At 40.3% G+C, this 18,733-nt stretch overlaps 1 protein-coding gene across 2 annotated transcripts in view; it reads left to right on the top strand.

Moving 5' to 3' along the window:
* The window catches only part of ACTN2 (actinin alpha 2), a 66,581-nt gene that overhangs the window by 20,946 nt on the left and 26,902 nt on the right, over positions 1–18,733 (top strand). For both annotated transcript variants that reach the window (XM_077894389.1, XM_077894388.1), the window contains exons 2-7: positions 6,052–6,166; positions 7,084–7,203; positions 7,933–8,019; positions 12,782–12,869; positions 14,498–14,576; positions 17,590–17,671. In XM_077894389.1, coding sequence (XP_077750515.1) covers positions 6,052–6,166; positions 7,084–7,203; positions 7,933–8,019; positions 12,782–12,869; positions 14,498–14,576; positions 17,590–17,671 — 571 coding nt within the window. The remainder of the gene's footprint in view (positions 1–6,051; positions 6,167–7,083; positions 7,204–7,932; positions 8,020–12,781; positions 12,870–14,497; positions 14,577–17,589; positions 17,672–18,733) is intronic.

The following is an 18,733-nucleotide window of genomic DNA, read 5'->3' as shown; positions in this document are numbered from 1 at the left end:
AACCACAGCAGTTTCTCGTAGTTGTACATGAGAGTGTGTTCAGAACCAATGTGATAGGTGGTATTGGCCGGCCAGCTTTTCTATTTCTTCTCCTCCTGATAACCTTTTGAACTATTTCATGGAGTTGATCATGACAATTATTATCTTTCTCTCTCTCTTTTTTTTTTTTTTTTTTTGTAGCTGGGAAGGTGTCAGGGCATGAAGGACAAATAATTGCATGGTGTCAGAGTCAGAAATAGAATGAGTTCTGAGCCATGACTACAGGCTGGTCCTCCCCCACTCCTGGGGCTCACTGCTGCTGCTTACCTGGGGCCTCCTTGTCCCACCCCACAGGACATAGGCCAGGGTCGATGCGGCGAGCCCCTTGATGCCTTTCCTCACTGAGGAAAGCAAGCTATAGACAGTCTCAAAATCACAGAACATTCTCACGGTGCCCCCAAACTGTTTTGGATCTGACAGACAATGCTGTGTTGTAATTGGCAGGCTTGAAAGCTAAGAGCTGCTGCAGACCTTACTTCCACCACTCCCACCCTGAGCTTCATGCTGTGCCTCTGCCCAAATGTCCCAGCCCTCAGCAGGCCCTGTTCTATTTCTTTTCTTTTCTTTTCTTTTCTTTTCTTTTCTTTTCTTTTCTTTTCTTTTCTTTTCTTTTCTTTTCTTTTCTTTCTTTTCTTTTCTTTTTTCTTTTCTTTCTTCTTTCTTTCTTTCTTCTTTCTTTTTTTTTTAATTTTTTTTATTTTTTATTTATGATAGGCACACAGTGAGAGAGAGAGAGAGAGGCAGAGACACAGGCAGAGGGAGAAGCAGGCTCCATGCACCGGGAGTCTGACGTGGGATTCGATCCCGGGTCTCCAGGATCACACCCTGGGCCAAAGGCAGGCGCTAAACCGCTGCGCCACCCAGGGATCCCCTTTCTTTTTTTTTTTTTTAAGATTTTATTTATCCATAAGAGACACACACAGAGGCAGAGACATAGGCAGAGGGAGAAGCAGGCTCCATTCAGGGAGCCCGATGCAGGACTCGATCCCAGGACCCCAGGATTACACCCTGAGCCAAAGGCAGATGCTCAACCACTGAGCCACCCAGGTGTAGTGGGCCCTGTTCTACTTCATTAAGAAAAACCCCATAAGTTTTTCTGAGTACCCATTTCAGGAAATGTGATCTGAAATTAGTATCTTATGTCATTATTATCAGAGGGAAAGCTAGTTTTAAAAAGTAGAAAGGAAATTTATAGATGTTGTCTTGCCATATTTTTGTTTGAAGAAAATAGAATAGTGAATTGAACAGTTTAGTCTTACAGGAGACAGACCAGGCTTAGAACCTTATTGCTGAAAGAATTAATAATTATCATGAAATGGACTCAGATTGAGTGTCAGACTCAAAATTGATTTTTTTTTGTCTTTATCTGGGCAATAATCTCTTCCAGGTAGAGGTATGAACTTGTGTTATGTAAATAACCACAGTTATTACTCATTTTGATTAAATGACCTTTTTCCCTTCTCACTGTGGAAAAGTCCACAATGTAGGCTGTTATGTCTATAGGCTTAATTAACCTTGTATATCATTCAGTAACACAGGCTTATCTCAATATGCCAATAAGGACATGGTGCTTTTTTTGCCATTAAGCATGCTGTGCTAATTGTCCTAGATTTGACTTAGAGAAAGAAAATAGTCTTATGGTTCTTGTGGACTAGGGACTTTGCCAGTAAGTTCTCCAGGAAAAAAGGAATGGACTCACCTGCCAGTGTACAAGACTAACAGTCCTTGCTAACGATACCCCTGGGAAACTCCTCCAGCTGGTATTGTTGTCAACTCCCATGTTTTGGGTGTTGAGGAATGTTTTTGAGGAATGTTTTTCTGGGCCTCTAGATTATGTTCAGGAATATAATGGAGGAGGGACTGTGGATAGCTTGAGCATCCTTCAGACTTCTGCATGAAAACATAATACTACAAGCCACAGAAACACAGCCTTTACCTCCTTTGTATCCTGTTGCTTGCAGAGTTGCAGTGCCATGGCCAGGGCAGGGAGACCAGTCTGTGCCCATAGGACCACCATCCTGGCCAGTGCCTCAGGGGTTGTGATTCCTTGTTTCAGGAAGAGGCACTGACATTTGCTCTTGTCGTCTGAGGAATATACATGTAGAGACCACGCCTTCCACTGCCTTTCCATCTTTTCTCGCATGTCCTGAACATCCTTTCCCTTAGCTTTCTTGTGAGCTTCTTTGGAAGGTGATAAGAACTACAAATATCAGCCTTTCTCTTCTGGAAGTACACCTCTTCCTTGACTTATGATGGGGTTACATCTGGATAACCACATTGTAAATTAAAAATATCTTAAGTCAGAAACACATTCAGGACACATAACCTACCGAACATTATAGCTCAGCCCAGCCCACCTACGTGCTCAGAACACTTATGTTCATCTGCAGTTGAGCAAGAGCATCTAACACAAACCTAGTTTTATCATAAAGTGTTGTCTATCTCGTGATTGAATAATACTGTGCCAAAAGTGGAAAACAGAAGGCCTGTGTATGGGTGCAGAATATTGGTAAAGAGTGTCGATTGTTCTCCCTTATGATCCCACAGCTGCCTGGGAGCTGCTGCTCCTGCCTGGCATCACAAGAAGGGATCGTACCCTGTGCTCACCTGGGAAAAGATACACATTCAGAATTTCAAATATGGTTTCTACTGAATGTGAGTGGCTTTCCCACCGTTGTGAAGTTAAAAAATTGTTAAGTCCAACTAGGATCATCTGTACATGGATCTGTGGCATCCCATCTTGGTTCTCTTCGTATGGCTCTGAAAGGTTTTTTGTTTTTTGCAGCCCCTATTTTCGAGCTGCAGAAAGCACTGGGTTTTATCCCTAGGTGTAGAGGAGCAGAGAGTGAGGTGTTCTTCAGGAGAGAGGTAGAGGAAGCAGGAGGGGAGGTTGGAGAACTTTATGTGTGACTGAGCAGCTTCTGGGTTGAGCCATGGCTTGTGGACCCTGTGGCCTCTTTCCTTGGTGGGCTGCATCTGGTTCACAGAGCACCATTTCTCTTAAGAAAAAACATCTGGTTTGGTAGTCTGGTTTGACCCAAGGAGCCTGCCCCTAAAGCCATGAGGACCTACTTCCATTCCGTGTTCACCCTTTAAGATTTAGTTCCCATGGACTTTAAAGGTGCATATTATTCTCAAGTAGCAAGACCAGCCACAAAGAAGCCTTCAGGTAAAATGTTTTGCTTTTGCCCTCATTGCTTTGTCTCCTCCACAATTAGCAGGCTTTTCACAGAAACCCCAGATGATTGAAACGCATAAGAGCACTCTCCATAGGCCATGGTAATTAACACTGTAAATAGAATGAAAATTAAACATTCCAATAAAGTTTAAAATTCCTCTTCAGAGTGCACTGGCTTCTTTGCAAGCTATTATCCTAGAGCTGTTGGGGTCTTTTTTCTTAAGTTGGTTGGTTACTACCTTCATTGGCTCTTAGGAGCACTCGTTAAAGATAGGAACACTTCATTAGACTTAACTAAATAAATTGACTTTTTAGATTAAATTCATTCTCTGGATTTGCACAAAGGAATAATCACCCATGGTGAATTACCTTCACTGTGCAAATACCTATAAAAAGGTAGTATCAAACAGACTTCCCCTGTATTTCCTAAGGGGGTCAGGAAGCTTGTATTGATCTCACAAGCAGCTTTGGGGTTATATCCAGAAGTGTTCTGATACTTTTATTATGAAGGGACTTAAGTAACATGGTAACAGGATAAGATAGTTTGTACTAGCAGTAGTTGCTCATTTTAAAGTAGAATCTAAATAAAAGCGACTCTACACATATTTTATACCATTATTTTTGTCAATTCCATTTTTAAAAGTCACAACCTGTTTTCTTATGCCTTTCCCAAAAGTTTAGGTATATAATTAGTCTTAGTATTGTCAATTAAAAAAAATGTTTAAAGTAGTTTTGCTTGCTGAAAACGGGGCCTAACTTGTATTTTACTGAAAGATAACAGTCTAGAAACAACCTAAATGTCCATCCACAGGGAGCTAGTCACATAAAACGTGGTATCTGCACTACAGCAGAATACTATGCGGCCATAAAACGGAAAGATCTGTACTGATACGAAATGACCTCTAGGTTATATTTTTTTAAATGGCTAAAAAAAAAAAGAAAAAAATCCAGGTGCAGAACTGTGTATACTCTGATATATATTAGAGGACAAAAAAAGACGTGTGTATCTGTGTGTGTATATATGTGTCGAAGATCCTTGAAGAGATAATATACAAAACTGAATGTGTTCCCTCTGGGGAAAGGAACTGGGTACCTGGGAATAAGAAGAGATGGACACTTTTCACTTTTTATTTTGTGGCACTTGAATTTTGAGCTACGGAAACACATTACCTATTCAAAAAGTAAATAGATAAAATTAATATTGAAATGAATAAGTGACAGACTCTTTGTAACAATCTTAGCTTCAAACACCAAAGTTTGAATATCTCGAGCAGCTCTGTCCCATAGAGCTTTCCGTGATGATAGAAATGTTCAGTATGGGCCCTGTCCAGCTCAGTAGCGGCAGCCACAGAGAGCTTTTGAGCACTTAAAACGTGGCTTATGCAGCTGAGGAACTAAAATTTTAAATTTTCTTTAATTTTAGTTAATTTACACTTCAATAGCCACACATGGCTAGTGGCTACCATATCATTTGGGGGTATATATACCAGAGTATATGGTTTCGAGTGTCTGCTCTGTTTAGAATGGACTAAAATTTAGAGGTGTTTTAGGAGAAATAATTATTCCTTTAGGCCCTCAGAATAAAATGAATTATCGTTATGTCCAAGAAAATGCCTCCATTCTCTTTTTGCCATCAAACTTAATGCCATCGCATATTTATTGAAATAAGTGACTGCTAGTCAGAGTTGAAAAATCTTCATTTTTTAGGAACATAATTTTTTATGGAAACTCTTTTTGTGGCCTTGCATGGAAGCTGTCTATTTTTTTAGGGATTTGTTTTCTCCTCTCTAACACGGACCCTATTTGTGTATCTCCTCGCAGAGTAACATGCTGGGGACTTTGTTCTTGAGCCCCACAGCTGTTGTGACACAAGGGGACAGTTTGCATGCTTAGCCAGCAGCTGCCAGAAGCCCTTCTAAAATGGTTTTGGCAGGAAATAGTACACAAGTGGAAGCCAAATTAAAAGCAGCTTGAAAAATAAACAGAATGACTTTGGATGCCACTTAATACATAGTCCATTTTTCCACTGAACTTTGTCTTCATAATTTGTTAACATGTAAGCCATGTTAACATGGAAAGTCCATGGCAGGACTGTTTCTAATTGTCTTTGAAATCCAGGGTCTAAAAAAAAAAAAAAAAAAAAATCCAGGGTCTAGCCCAGGGCCTGGCATATGCCAGTATGAGGTCATTATTACTATTATTATTATTATCATTATTTCTAATGATCGACTATCTGCAAATTGGTTTAATTGATTTAGTTACTAGCTTAACACTGTTGTGCGCTCAGGATAAACTAAGATGTAGATAATTAGTGGTTTTGGGTCCCTCATCTCTTTGCCTTTCTACTACACAAAACCACCCACCCTCTGCTCTACAGTAAGACATTATGAACATTATTTAAACATTATTTATCCATTCTGCACACAAGCTTATTTTTGTTGTATGCACGGAAGAAACACACTCTTACTGTGTTTCCTGTAAAGCAGGAAATTTTCAGAAGGTGAAGGCATAGGTGTGAACATAGTACTTTTTTAAAGTGAAGGCAGAAATCTCTCAGGGTGGTTATATTAAATAAATATGTGGGTTTTTGTTTTGTTTTTTGGGTTTTTTTTTTGGCCCCTAAAGGGAAAACTACTAAAATCTTACTTTTAGGCCTCAAGTCATTCTTTCCACAAAATTCAGTCTGCTTGCTCTAGAAGACCTAAGGAACTCCAGCCTCTTAGCCCCCAGAATATGTATGATGTTGAGTGTTGTGTGTGTGGAGGTTGGGGGGGGGGGGCGGGTGGCTGATGGCTGCTGGGGCTGTGCCAAGCAGTGTTTGGTTCTTGTTGCAGACCTTCACTGCCTGGTGTAATTCCCACCTAAGGAAAGCTGGCACCCAGATTGAGAACATCGAGGAAGATTTCAGGAATGGCCTTAAGCTCATGCTGCTTCTGGAAGTCATCTCAGGTTGGTCTTGGGCATTGCATAGTTGTCCTACCTCGCCCTGCACGTCCGTGTGAGCTCTAGATACGCATCTATTTAGAGGTGGCTGGATCAGAAGTCCCTTTGAACCTGGCTGGGCAAGAACATGGTATTATTGGCAAAGAACACCTTTCCAAAGAGTAATCTGCCTTGAGTTGTTTTTCTACTCTGAAAAAGAAGTAAATTCTGTTTAAAATGGACTTATTAAAATAATGTTTGCACTGCCCATCTTGAAACAAGAGAAAAAAATCACATGTCTGCGACTACCCACCATGCTGCCCACTTGGCTCTTAGCACAGCGACTGCACCTCCCAGACATTGTCTTTCATGCAGAAAGCCAGTATACATGTTGGCATAACTCTGAAAACATGTGCTCAGATCCCAGAGGGGTTATGTTTTGCCCTGAACTTCAGTTGGCTGGTTTAGACTTTGGATGAGAGAAGGGATCACCCTCGGAGAAGTGTGACTGGGAGGATGATGGCAAGGCTGACCTAATCCATATATCTTCATAATCAGGTGTCTGCCATGAGTCCTGGCAGCCACTTCTGTGATTTGGACCAGGCTGTCATGACTTCCTCTAATAACTGGTCAACCACTCCAAAGGCTTCTGGGATACCACCCAGCTTTCGTCTGTACTCCTTTGTAAGTCAGCTTGGAGACCAAACCAGACTGTCCCAGCAGATCTGAAAAGCATATGGCTCCGCGCTGGTCCATTGGTCTTGAAAGTTTTTTTGGTTCTTGGCCCCTCTGTACTATGATTTACTGAAGCCAGAGACCCATCAGAAACAGTCACTTAACTATTTCCATTTAAGGAAGCATGGAGTCAGACTTTTGGCATCTCGATTCCGTGTCAGGGGGGTTACTTTCTCTTGTGTCTACGCTGTTCTTTCTTCATCCAACAGGGGAAAGGCTGCCCAAACCTGACCGAGGAAAAATGCGATTCCACAAAATTGCTAATGTCAACAAAGCCTTGGATTACATAGCCAGCAAAGGTGTGAAACTGGTGTCCATCGGGGCTGAAGGTAAATGAAGGGTGATGGGAATCACTCTGACTGTGACCCTGACCTCACCACAGTGGAGGGTAGTTGGGCCTTCTTCCCATCATTTCTCATGTTTGTGTCATGTCAGGCTTCTGGGAGGCTCGGGGTGCAGGGATGAGAACAAAAGACACTATGAATGGCAGACCAGGCTCTAGAATAAATTGTAAAGAATAGAGTCAGATATAATGCTGTCTTCTTCAAATGGATTACTCGGATGAGAAAGAGCTTAACCTTCCTGGAGACCCTTAAGAACTCCTTGATAGGAAGCAAGTAACATCTTCATTCTCTGGGAGATTGGGAGTCCTGGTGGGTTTGACAAGAGCTGAGACCTGTGAGGTGCTGGAAGGATCAGGATGAAAATGAGTGAAGCAAGGTGAAACCAAGTTCTCCATACTTGGTTACTTTGAACCTTGGCCTTTCCACTCTTTAAACTTCAGAAACTCTTGGGGTGTTTTCAGTGATCATGTGTTTGCAAGATTTGTGCTTATTATTAACTCAGAATTCACTTAAACCAGAGACATTTGGTTATGAATATTGTATAACCAGACCCACTGTGACACTTCTAAAAACATAAACTGGTCTTTGTATGTCTATGTATTTTTTCCAATAGCTCTGACGTAAAAACTTACGGGAAATGTACAAGTAACAGGAAAAATTTATGTCCTAATTATGTTATCTTTACACTAATTTGTTGTTTTTTCTTTTCTAAAGAAATTGTGGATGGCAATGTAAAGATGACACTGGGTATGATCTGGACCATTATCCTTCGCTTTGCTATTCAGGATATCTCAGTTGAAGGTAAAAGACATGGTTGAAAATCTGATTGTATTATGATACTTAGAGGGATTTATAAATCGAGTTTTTTTTTTTTAATTTTATTTATTTATTCATGACAGACAGAGTGAGAGAAAGGCAGAGACACAAGCAGAGGGAGAAGCAGACTCCCTGCAGGGAGACTGATGTGGGACTCAATCCCGGATCTCCAGGATCACGCCCTGGGCCAAAGGCAGGCGCTAAACCACTGAGCCACCCAGGGATCCCCTGTAAATTGAGTTTCTAAAGTAAAATTTAAATAGGGTTTTGTGAAATTGAACAGTCATTTACATGATTTAATGAAAGCTATGGGAGTTGGGTTTTCACAGATTTTATATTTGTATGGGAAAGACCCCAGCCATACTGTTTCATTCATGGGGGTGGAATCGTTTTGGAAAGATGAGCACATGTTCAGAACAGAAGTTGGTTTTTAAAATGAGCGGTTTTTTTGAGCTTTTAATTGCTTATTATACCAGTAGGTTCCCAAGTATAACAGTTCTGTAGACTCAAAGTTGGAACATTTTTTTTTCCAGGTGCAAAAAAACAATCAGTTGAAATCTGAGTTCATTCATTCACCCTCCCATCTCCTTCCCTCTCTCCCTCCCTCCCTACCTTCCTTTCTTCTCTGTCTCTATCTCTTTTGATCTGTTAATAAAATCTCTATTGTTTTTGTATCTTTTGGCCTAACAACTGTTCTGTCACTATAATAGAATCATAGTCCTTGGCACTGCCACTGAAGATGAAAATCTTTAGTCTTTTACGCCTACTGTACTCCTAAATATTTTGATAAATTCAGCACTGTTGAAAAGTGTCAAATTGACATTCTTAAAATTAGATCTTTGCCAATTTAGCCCTCAAATCACAAAATGTATAGCTGTAGGACTCTTTAAAGGCAGTCTGAATTGTCCAACCAGTCAGCATCTTATCTGTACCTTTGCACCACCTAACAGGTAACTGGGTACTGAATGGTGAGGTATTGGGCAGGTGTTGTATATAAATCTGCCCAGAGTATGGAGTACCCCTTGATGCTAGTCATTTTAAGTAATGTTACCAACAAATATTAAAAAACAATAATTTATCTACTGTTGTGTCAGATTGCATGAAGCCTACAGTATTTACCCATAAGGGACTTTCTGACCCACTTAGACTATTCCCTTCTGGCACAGAAGCCACATTTGTGTCATCTAAAAATCCAAGTTAGATATAATGATATTAAAATCTCAATAATTCAGGCTCAGAAATGACAGCCAGCTTGAACTAATAAACAGTATGAAATTGAAAACTTTCATGACAGTGTACTTTTATTAAAGTACATTCATTTCACTCTAGTGAAAATAACAAGATGCTTCTTAAAAGTTCTTGCTTTATTAAAGGAAAAACAGTAATTTGTAATGATTTTACCAATTTTATAAACTTCCAAGTTTACATATTTAAACAGTTGAGTCCACCTTAAAGAACAAATACTATTTGTAAAAATCCTGTTCACGCTGTTGCATTTGCTAGACTAGTGAATCCTTTTCCCACAAATATTACAGAGGTGAACTTGACCTCAGGTTTTTTCTGATTGGTTACAAAATTTAAGTTAGTGATAATATTAATTTAGAACTAACTTCTGTTTCAAGCGCAGCTGTGAGTGGTATTATCCATTATTCATTTTCCCTTAAATGATTATTAATGTGCCCAAAATAAGATAATCAAGTCACAATATTTTATGAAATACCACAATAAAAGTTACATTAATCTGCTTTCAAAAAGACTAAGAAATTAAACATTCAAAAGTGGAAATTTGATTAGCAAAGTACTAGATCTCTTCTAAGTAGATGTCTTTCAGGAAGTAGTTGGTTAACTTACATTTTTATTTTATTTATTTTACTTTTTTGGAATTATTTCTTAACAACCTCACTTTATTTCTGGAAGTCTATAGAAAAATGACCTTAGTTTGTTTTAATAATGTGTATCATGTGGAAAAAGACATTGTTATTATGATTGAATTCTTTGAGGAGCCAATCTCCTTCAACAGAATGATGGATTTCTTCCAGGAATTAAAATGAGAGATTAATATGCCTGCTAATGAGGGTGGTCCCGATGTGTGCAGGTGGGGTTCCTTGGAGCATCCGGTGGGATTCTGTAATGAAATGATAAATGGCACTACCTGTTTTAGGATATGCTTTTCATACCCACGACCAGGGTTTTGTGTGTGGATGTATGTGTGCATGCACCAAATGGCCGAGTTCCAGATTTAATCTATCCTTACGGAGACTGGGGTATACCACAGCCAGGTACCTAGTAGGCACAGCCTTGTTAGCCTGGTTAGGAAAGCCAAACATGGGCAAAGGGTGGGAAAGAGTCTGTTTTTTATTAGATTAACCAATTAAATGAGAATACTTTGATGTCTATCAGCTAAGAGCATCCAGTCATATTTAGAAAGAAATTAGGTGTTACTCAGTGACTCGCAAATTTAAACTCCAGTAGCAGTTATGAGATTTTATTGATCAACTTCACCTCTGTTTACCTTTCTAGCCTAAATTTCATTTAAACTTTAAAAAATGCAGTGTGTGGGGATCCCTGAGTGGCACAGCGGTTTAGTGCCTGCCTTTGGCCTAGGGCGTGATCCTGGAGACCCGGGATCGAATCCCACGTCGGGCTCCCTGCATGGAGCCTGCTTCTCCCTCTGCCTATGTCTCTGCCTCTCTCTGTCTCTCTGTGTGACTATCATGAATAAATAAATAAATAAAATCTTTTTAAAAAATAAATAAAAAATAAAAAATGCAGTGTGTTCTTTCCTCCTGATGTATGATTTCTTACTGATTACATCAGTCAGGATGCCAAAGGCAGGCAGTTATGTACATGGCAGAAAAACAAGTTTTCCATTTTTGAAAACTTCTATCAGTTAATATTTGAATAAAGTATTAGAACTTTCAGTTGTTTTTCTTAATAAGGTTTTCTGGAGAAGAGACATGAATAGGAGTCATTCACATTAGTCCTATATCACATGAAAGTTTGGGAATCTGTTTATTTCAACTGGATTATGGGACACAGGGAAGTCTGACTAGAATGGACAATTTAGATAAATAATTACAGAATACTTTTTACAGAAAAAAAAATCAACTTTAAGCCCTTACTAAAATGGAAGACCAGGACCCATTGTTAGTCAAAAGTCCACATGTTTATAGGGTTTTTCTGAATTAACAATTACTTACAAGCAGGATCCTAGATTTGGGGAGTGGTTTGGAGGGGCTGTTTGGATGTGTATATACTTTGGGTCCAAGAAGCCAGTGCCAGAGGAGTATTAAGATGCTGTCTTGGTTGGCTTGGGCTGCTATAACAAAATACCGTAGACTGAGTGGCTTGAACAACAGAAATTTATTTTCTCATGTTTCTAGAGGCTGGAAGTCCAAGATCAGGGTGTCATTATGGTCAGCTTTTGATAAGGACCTTCATTTTGGCTTGTGGATGGCTGTCTTCTTGCTAGGTCCTACGTGGCAGAGGGAGAGGAAGAGTGTGCACTTTGGTGTCTCTTCTCAGAAGGGTACTAATCCCATCATGGGAGCCCCACCCTCATGACCTCATCTAACCATAGTTGCCTAAATAAGGTTCCATCTCTAAATAAGGTCAGGGCTTTAACATAAGAATTCAGGGAAGTGGGGGAACACAAATATTCAGTCCATAACAGACATGCAGAAGATTTGTTGGGGGAAATGCCTGTGAAGAACCAGAAATGGCTGAGAGAGCCATCAGGCTAGTGCAGCTGGCCAACACTTGTGCTGAAGAAGGAACAGGAGGGCTGCAGGGAGAAGGGTCTTAATGGTGATGGGACCCTCAGACCCATTCAGCGAGGCTGATGGAGAGCCCTTAAGCCATGGTCGCTCCCAGAGGAGCCCTACATATGCAGAAATGGCCCAGCTCTAGTGCCCCCTCATACCCAGTCTTTGGAGCAGCATGAGGAGTTATGGCCTCTGGGGAATGCAGGGGTGCATCCAGCATGGAGCAGCTTGTCTTAAGCTTCCAGCAGCAGGACATCTGAGCGGCACATTGTCATGGTTACCGGGGGGGGGGGGGGGGGGGGGGGGGGAGGGACTGTTGTTGTTTCTACTTGGTCAAAACCCAAGTGGCCAAACCTGAAAGACACTCATAAAAGCCTTTCAGTATTATAAAAATCACCACATAAGGGAGTAAATCTGAGACACACTGGCTTCTGTGAATTCCATTGACCTAAGAGCATAGTGAATCGAGTGACAGGTTAGTGAAGTCTTAAACAACCCAGATTTTTTAGTTTCATGTAAACAAATGGTAAATCACCCATATCCCTCAAGTCTGCTTTTATTTATTTATTTTTAAAGATTTTATATATTTATGAGAGACATACAGAGAGAGGCAGAAACATAGGCAGAGGGAGAAGCAGGCTCCCTGTGGGGAGCCTGATGCGGAACTCGATCCCAGGATCCTGGGATCATGTCCTGAGCCAAAGGCAGACGCTCAATTACTGAGCCACCCAGGTGCCCTGAAGTCTGATTTTACATTCAGGATGCCATAACTTGCAGTTGCTCCTGCGTTGGCAGTGTCATCAGAAGTCAGTTCCTGGGAGCAGTGTCCTGCTCCTGCCCTTTGGCAGAGACCATGGGAAGAGATGATACATTTGGTTTTTGGCCCCCGGGGAGGTCTCTTTATAAAGTGACTAGGAGTTGGGTGCATGAAGTAGTGAGTATTTCTTCCATGTGGACACTTTTTTTTTTGGCCCTTATTACAGAAACCTCTGCGAAAGAAGGTCTGTTGCTTTGGTGTCAGAGGAAAACTGCCCCTTACAGAAATGTGAACATCCAGAACTTCCACACCAGGTGAGCAACCAGGTCTCTGGGATTCCTCTGTTATTACTGGAGTCCTCAGATGGCTGGAAGGTAGTGGTCACTTACACCAGTGTGTTCCAGCTTGTGTCTGAGAGGTGTTTTCTGATGCAGTGGAACCAAGGTTATAGAATCTCTGATGCTTAAGATCTCTCTGGGGAACCCATCTGATTAAGATTTGAGGTGCTGGTAAAACAGCATAGTATTGATAAGCACCCTAACACGTCCTCATAATTTGGGGATGTAGGAATGTGCCTCACTGTGGCCTTCACCTGGTGCTGGGGTGGGGGTGGGAGTGGCTGGTGTGGCTTCTCAGCGAGAAGGATGCCAAGGCAGAGTCTGCATGTTCCTCCGATGTCCTGTCTACACTGGGAAAGACAATGCATTGGCCAGTTTTGTGTGCTGGGATTTGAGAGAAGTAGAAAACACGTGTGTAACATGATGGCAACCTGCGTGAATGAAACCTAAATATACTCTGAGTGTGGTTTTGTCCTTGCTCCAGGGTTCCTCATCATGCAGGTTTTCTGTCATTATCATTTGTGAGGCAAAGAGTTGTCTGTATTTTCACCCTTTAGATGGTGGCTTACCCAGAAATATAAATGGGTCTCTAGCCATCATGGATAGTCAGCAAAATGGAGGGTGAGGATGAGCCACAAGGAAAAATGGGAGAGGTTCTTCTGGGTAGACAAATATTATAGAGTACATCCCAAGTACTAAGCCAGGTCTTGAGTGTACGAAGCTGGGAAAGAAAACGTCTCTGTTCCTATGACATGTTGTCTCGAGGATATAAGGAATCACGAAAGAGAAGGTAATCCTGCCAGTGTGAAAGTCAACCAGTTGCAGACCTGCCCGCTTCTCATTGACCTTCTTGCTGTACCTCCTTGGGCCCAAGATTGGCCCAAGCACATGAGCTGTGTAGCCCTGGGCTTTTGGGTTTCTTTCTTCCCCCTGACCCTTTGAGGAACAGAACCCCCACTCCCAGACCTCGTTGAACCCCTCGTCAGAACTGGCAAGCTCAAAGCCTGGGGCTTTCTAAAGAACAGTTGGCGTGAGTGTCTCTGGGGAAACAGACTGGGAATCCAGGTCCTCCTTGCTGAGTCCCTCGGGTGTTTACATGTCTTTGCCTTATTTAAAAACATGTAAAGAACCTTGTGAAGAAAGACACAGGAAGACCTGAGAGCTGATAGCGACTTTTTAAGTGTACTAAGGATCTTGGGGGGAGTGTGTTCTGGACATTTCAGGATAGATATCCTTGTGTCTATTGGGCAGACCCAATATAGGGTCCATTTTAGAGACTCCAGAGAGGGAGGAGGGGATCGGGACCAGGGAGGAAAGCAGAGATGGAGTAGAGGGGCCCAGAGACAGGGAGGAGTCCCAGGCAAAGGTAGGCCTGAAGTTGTAAATGAAGAGGAGTTCAGCAGACCCTAGAAAGATCCTGGAAAGAAGACTGATGTTTAAGGAAGTGATCAGAAGGTCACTGGGTCAGGGAGGAAGTGCATTAAGTCAGATAGCAGGACATTGTGTCCCAAATTTCAGTCCTTTGTCTGACCAAGGGCATGCCCTTGCTGCTACTTTCTCTCCATTATTAACATGTATTCCCTTTCTTCTCGACTGTTGTGCAGCTGGAAGGATGGCCTTGGACTCTGTGCGCTCATCCACAGACACCGGCCCGACCTCATTGACTACTCAAAGCTTAACAAGGTCATTCTGGGGGCCTGGCATGCAGTGTCCACCCTGCCCCTCAGCACATCATTCTGAAAATGAGCACATCAGCACTGAACTCACTCAAATACCAGCTGCCACTGGCCGAGGTTCCCAGCTAGCCTGGCACACCAGGCAGAAGGAAATGGCAGCCAGGAAAACACTTCTATTAATATTGAATTAGTTACTAATATTAAATAATTAGGGTGGGACAGGACCCAAGGCTAAGTTACCCTTCTGGCCCACATGTTGATTGGGCTTGATTTACAGTGAAGGTTTTTATTGATGTTTCTTAGAGATTTTACATTCCCAGATTGTAAACATGAGAAGGGGACATATATGGTTTTTAGGGGGAGAGAGAGGTTCAAATACTCTTAGCCTTCTTTTTAAATTCCCTTTACCTTCCTTGAAGGTTTTAGTTGCAGACATTTTTACTCAGAACTGATTAACTTACTTCTCACACAAGGGATACTTTATCATTATGTTGCTATCAATTGATGATATTAGTTGTAGCTTTAGCCAAGAGTTTTTGCGGGCACCTGGCTGGCTCAGTCAGAGGGCCATGTATCTCTTGAGTTTGAGCCCCACATTGGGTCAAGAGATAACTTAAAAAAATAAAAATCTTTTAAAAAGATTTTTTTTAAAAAGGAAAGGTTTTGGTTTTGCTCTCTTTAGAAAATGCAACTTGAGGAAATTTTAATTCTCTCTGTAAGCTTAAGCTTCAGCGTGCTTAAGTTTCAAATAGTCTCAGAATTCTTTCTCTAAAACAGTAGTTTAGAAATGTAATCTATGACGGAAAAAAGAAGTTCACGCTCCTTCTCAATCCTGTGGTAGACAGTCTGTGCGGCCCTAGAAATAATGACATGTAAAGATTTAGGACTAAAAGTGTTGTCTGCCCCAAAAACATTCCTACAACTGATGATTCTAGCTGCTGCTGTGCTCAGCTGGCTGTTCACATTGAATTGCTGTGTTTTGGTGTGGAATCTGGCTGCATGCTGCCCTCACCTGTGTGATGTGCATGGTCGTTGGAGGAGGTCACTTTTGCCATTTTTTTAGTTGTCACCTGCTCATCACCTCACTTCCTAGCCTGTCTCTGATGACTACAAGGTAGCTCATCAAGAATTTACTTGTATGAAAAAAAAAAAAAAAAAAAAAAAAAAAAGATTTTACTTGTATGAAAAGATGAATCCTACAGTTCTGTAATGGAAAGTTGCCAGGGTTCCTCAACTTTTCAAAGCATACATGCTCTTATTCTGGAGTTATTTTGGAATGTCTCAAACATGGAGATGGTGTATATCTTTTCAGTGAATCTCTGTCTCATTTGCAAAATGAAGGGGTTGTTCTAGATCGAACTAGTTTCATTAGCATTTTATAATGGTTGATTTTTATTACAAATGGTCAACAGACCTGTGGCAATTGGCTAAGATGAGTGAGAAATGATGGTAATTATCAATAGCAGTTAATACTTATACAGCTCTAGATTAGATTCTGTTATGAATAAATACATATATTTATTGTGTATGTATCATATATTAATATGTATGACATAGGGATATATCACACACTTATATATGTATATTAGTCTATTCTAGTATGTATATTATATATTAATATGTATGTTACATATACATATTATTATGTGTATGTTACATATACATGTATATTCATTCAGTCTTGACAGTGCACAGTGAAATATAATGCAGTGATGAAGTAGGTATTGTTATTATCCCAGTAATGAAAGAAGTATGGGATTCAGAAATCTGCCCAAGGTCTCGTGGCCAGTAGCTGAGCCAAGGAAATACTTAATTGCCTCATTTTATCTCTCTCTGTTACAGTATAGATGAGATTCCCAGAGTCTCAGAATCAATCTATTTTTAATATTAAAATTTTTCTAATATATTTAAAACAGAAAGACTTTTGCTCAGCAATTTGGGCTTATAATTATATGCATAAAATATGCAGGTACACCTGACATTATCATATGGCTGCTTCTAATGGAATGCTTTGTTGAAACATTTACTTGAAAAAATGTATATTCTGTGAGGCCAGGAAGCTTGTTTGGATTTCTTCACTGAGCCCTCATGAGTGAAAGCCTGTACTTCTGAAATTGCTTCAGCGTATTAAAATGTACTTTCTGCAAAGGGCTGCAGTTTCTAAAATATTTAATATGGCTTTGATGTTAAAATTCATTGAAGCCATCCCTGGACTAACATTCCTTTTCTGATTGATCTATCTTTCCAATCCCCATCCCATTTCAGGTTCATAATGATCTCTGAAGTGGATCAAAACAAGAAATGTTAAATAAGTCTTTAATTTTTTCAGAATTTTGGTTAAATTTATTTTATTATAGCATATATATATTTGTATGTAAATATATATGTATATATTTAACCAATTTTACAGTGAAGATCAATGTAATCTTAAGAACAAAAGTTTCCTCCTACTTTTGATTTACAATTTTAGTCTTTGGCATCCTAGAAGCATAATTTTTGCTTTGTTGCCACCTTGTGACATTCTTTGGGGATCTAAAAGTTTCACCAACTGGCATGTTGCCTTCTCTTCACCCATCAATTTTCTTATATTCAAAACAAAAGCATTGTACTAAATATTCTCCATGATCACCTTCCAGATCTGGAAAAATGTAGGTTTCATGATTTCTTCTGGAATCATGAAATGTTGTCAGTAGAGTTGAAAACAGCTCAGAGGTCTTGAGTGTTCTTTCCAGTCCACGAGAAAGTATCTGACAGCTTTACTCCTGTCTGCAAAGCAGTTGTCCTCTTAAACCTTGGGCTCACATTTTATGATTTGGATGGAGTGTGCATGGATTGTGTGGGGTTCATATCATTTTTGGTGTTTTTCTAAATGTTTGAAGCGATTGGGAAAAATTACTTGTACTGTTATGGTTACATGCATGGAAAGGTTGCCTCCTAAAAATGAGGTGTAATAAAACACATCATTCATAATTCCTTTCAAGAGACATTTTCAAAAACTGGCTGTGCTGTTTTTCATGCAGGATGACCCAATAGGAAATATTAACCTGGCCATGGAAATTGCAGAGAAGCACCTGGATATTCCCAAAATGCTGGATGCTGAAGGTGAGAGGAAAATCGTGTTTACCAACTTGTGCAAAGTCTGTGGCCTACACATGCTATGGCCATGCATGGGGATTTGTAAAACTTTATAGCCAAGTTACATCTGAAGTACTTAGAAATCTGAAGAAGTTTATGTCATTGGCCATGGGAGCATTAAGAGAATTTCATTTGCAGCTTGTTCATGAATTCTTTTTAAAAATCCTGCTAAAAACCACGCCAGCAAAACTCTAATGAAAGAACTTGGTAAAAGGTTCAGCTTTGGCAAAGAAATAGAATGCTTTGGTTTGTGATCTGCAAAGAAAAATTATTTTTATTTTTGTAACAACACACTGTTACCTTTCTTACCACATGGAGACAGTTTAGCAAATAAATCTTGTGAAATGCTCAGGACTCCACAAGGAAAAACATTCTTCCTTCCAAACAGTAATTATAGAATCAAAATACAGAATATGGAATGTTTAGCCAGCAGCACACCTCTCAAACTTCCATGTTTCATTTTGGGTCTAAATTAAATTTAGTTTAGTTAAATCTGGAAGAACTTCTAAACATTTTGCAGCTGAGCATCACTCATGCTGAGGACTAGTTTCAAATAACTTTTGTGCCCTCTATATGTAATAAATTTGTGTGGGTTATACCTATGGCACCTCATTGAAAGCACAGATATGTGGAAACCATCCATTCATTTCACTTGTTCATGATTCACTTGGCACTCAACAGACATATATGAGTGCCAGGTATGAGCAAGACCCTCTGCTAGGTACTTCAGGAGATAGTGAGATGTATAAGGTAGGGTCCTGGCCTCAAGGAACTTATGTTGCTGTGTTTGTAGTTAATACTTTTATTCCATAACAGTCCATATCTTCCCTTAATTGGCTTTATTAGGGAAAAGCAGAGAACTTGATTATAGCCAATTGTCAATCATCTGTTCCTCCTCATTTTTGGTGATTGTATTATAAATGATCATAAACTAGGTGTCTTGAAGCAACAGAAATTTATTCTCTTATGATTCTGTAGGCTCTAACTCTGAAACCAAGCTGTTGGCAGCACTATGCATCCTCCCAAGCC

This window comes from Canis aureus, chromosome 4 (genome assembly GCF_053574225.1).
Source record: "Canis aureus isolate CA01 chromosome 4, VMU_Caureus_v.1.0, whole genome shotgun sequence".
Taxonomy (NCBI): domain Eukaryota; kingdom Metazoa; phylum Chordata; class Mammalia; order Carnivora; family Canidae; genus Canis; species Canis aureus.
This window is presented reverse-complemented; position numbering and strand designations above follow the sequence as displayed.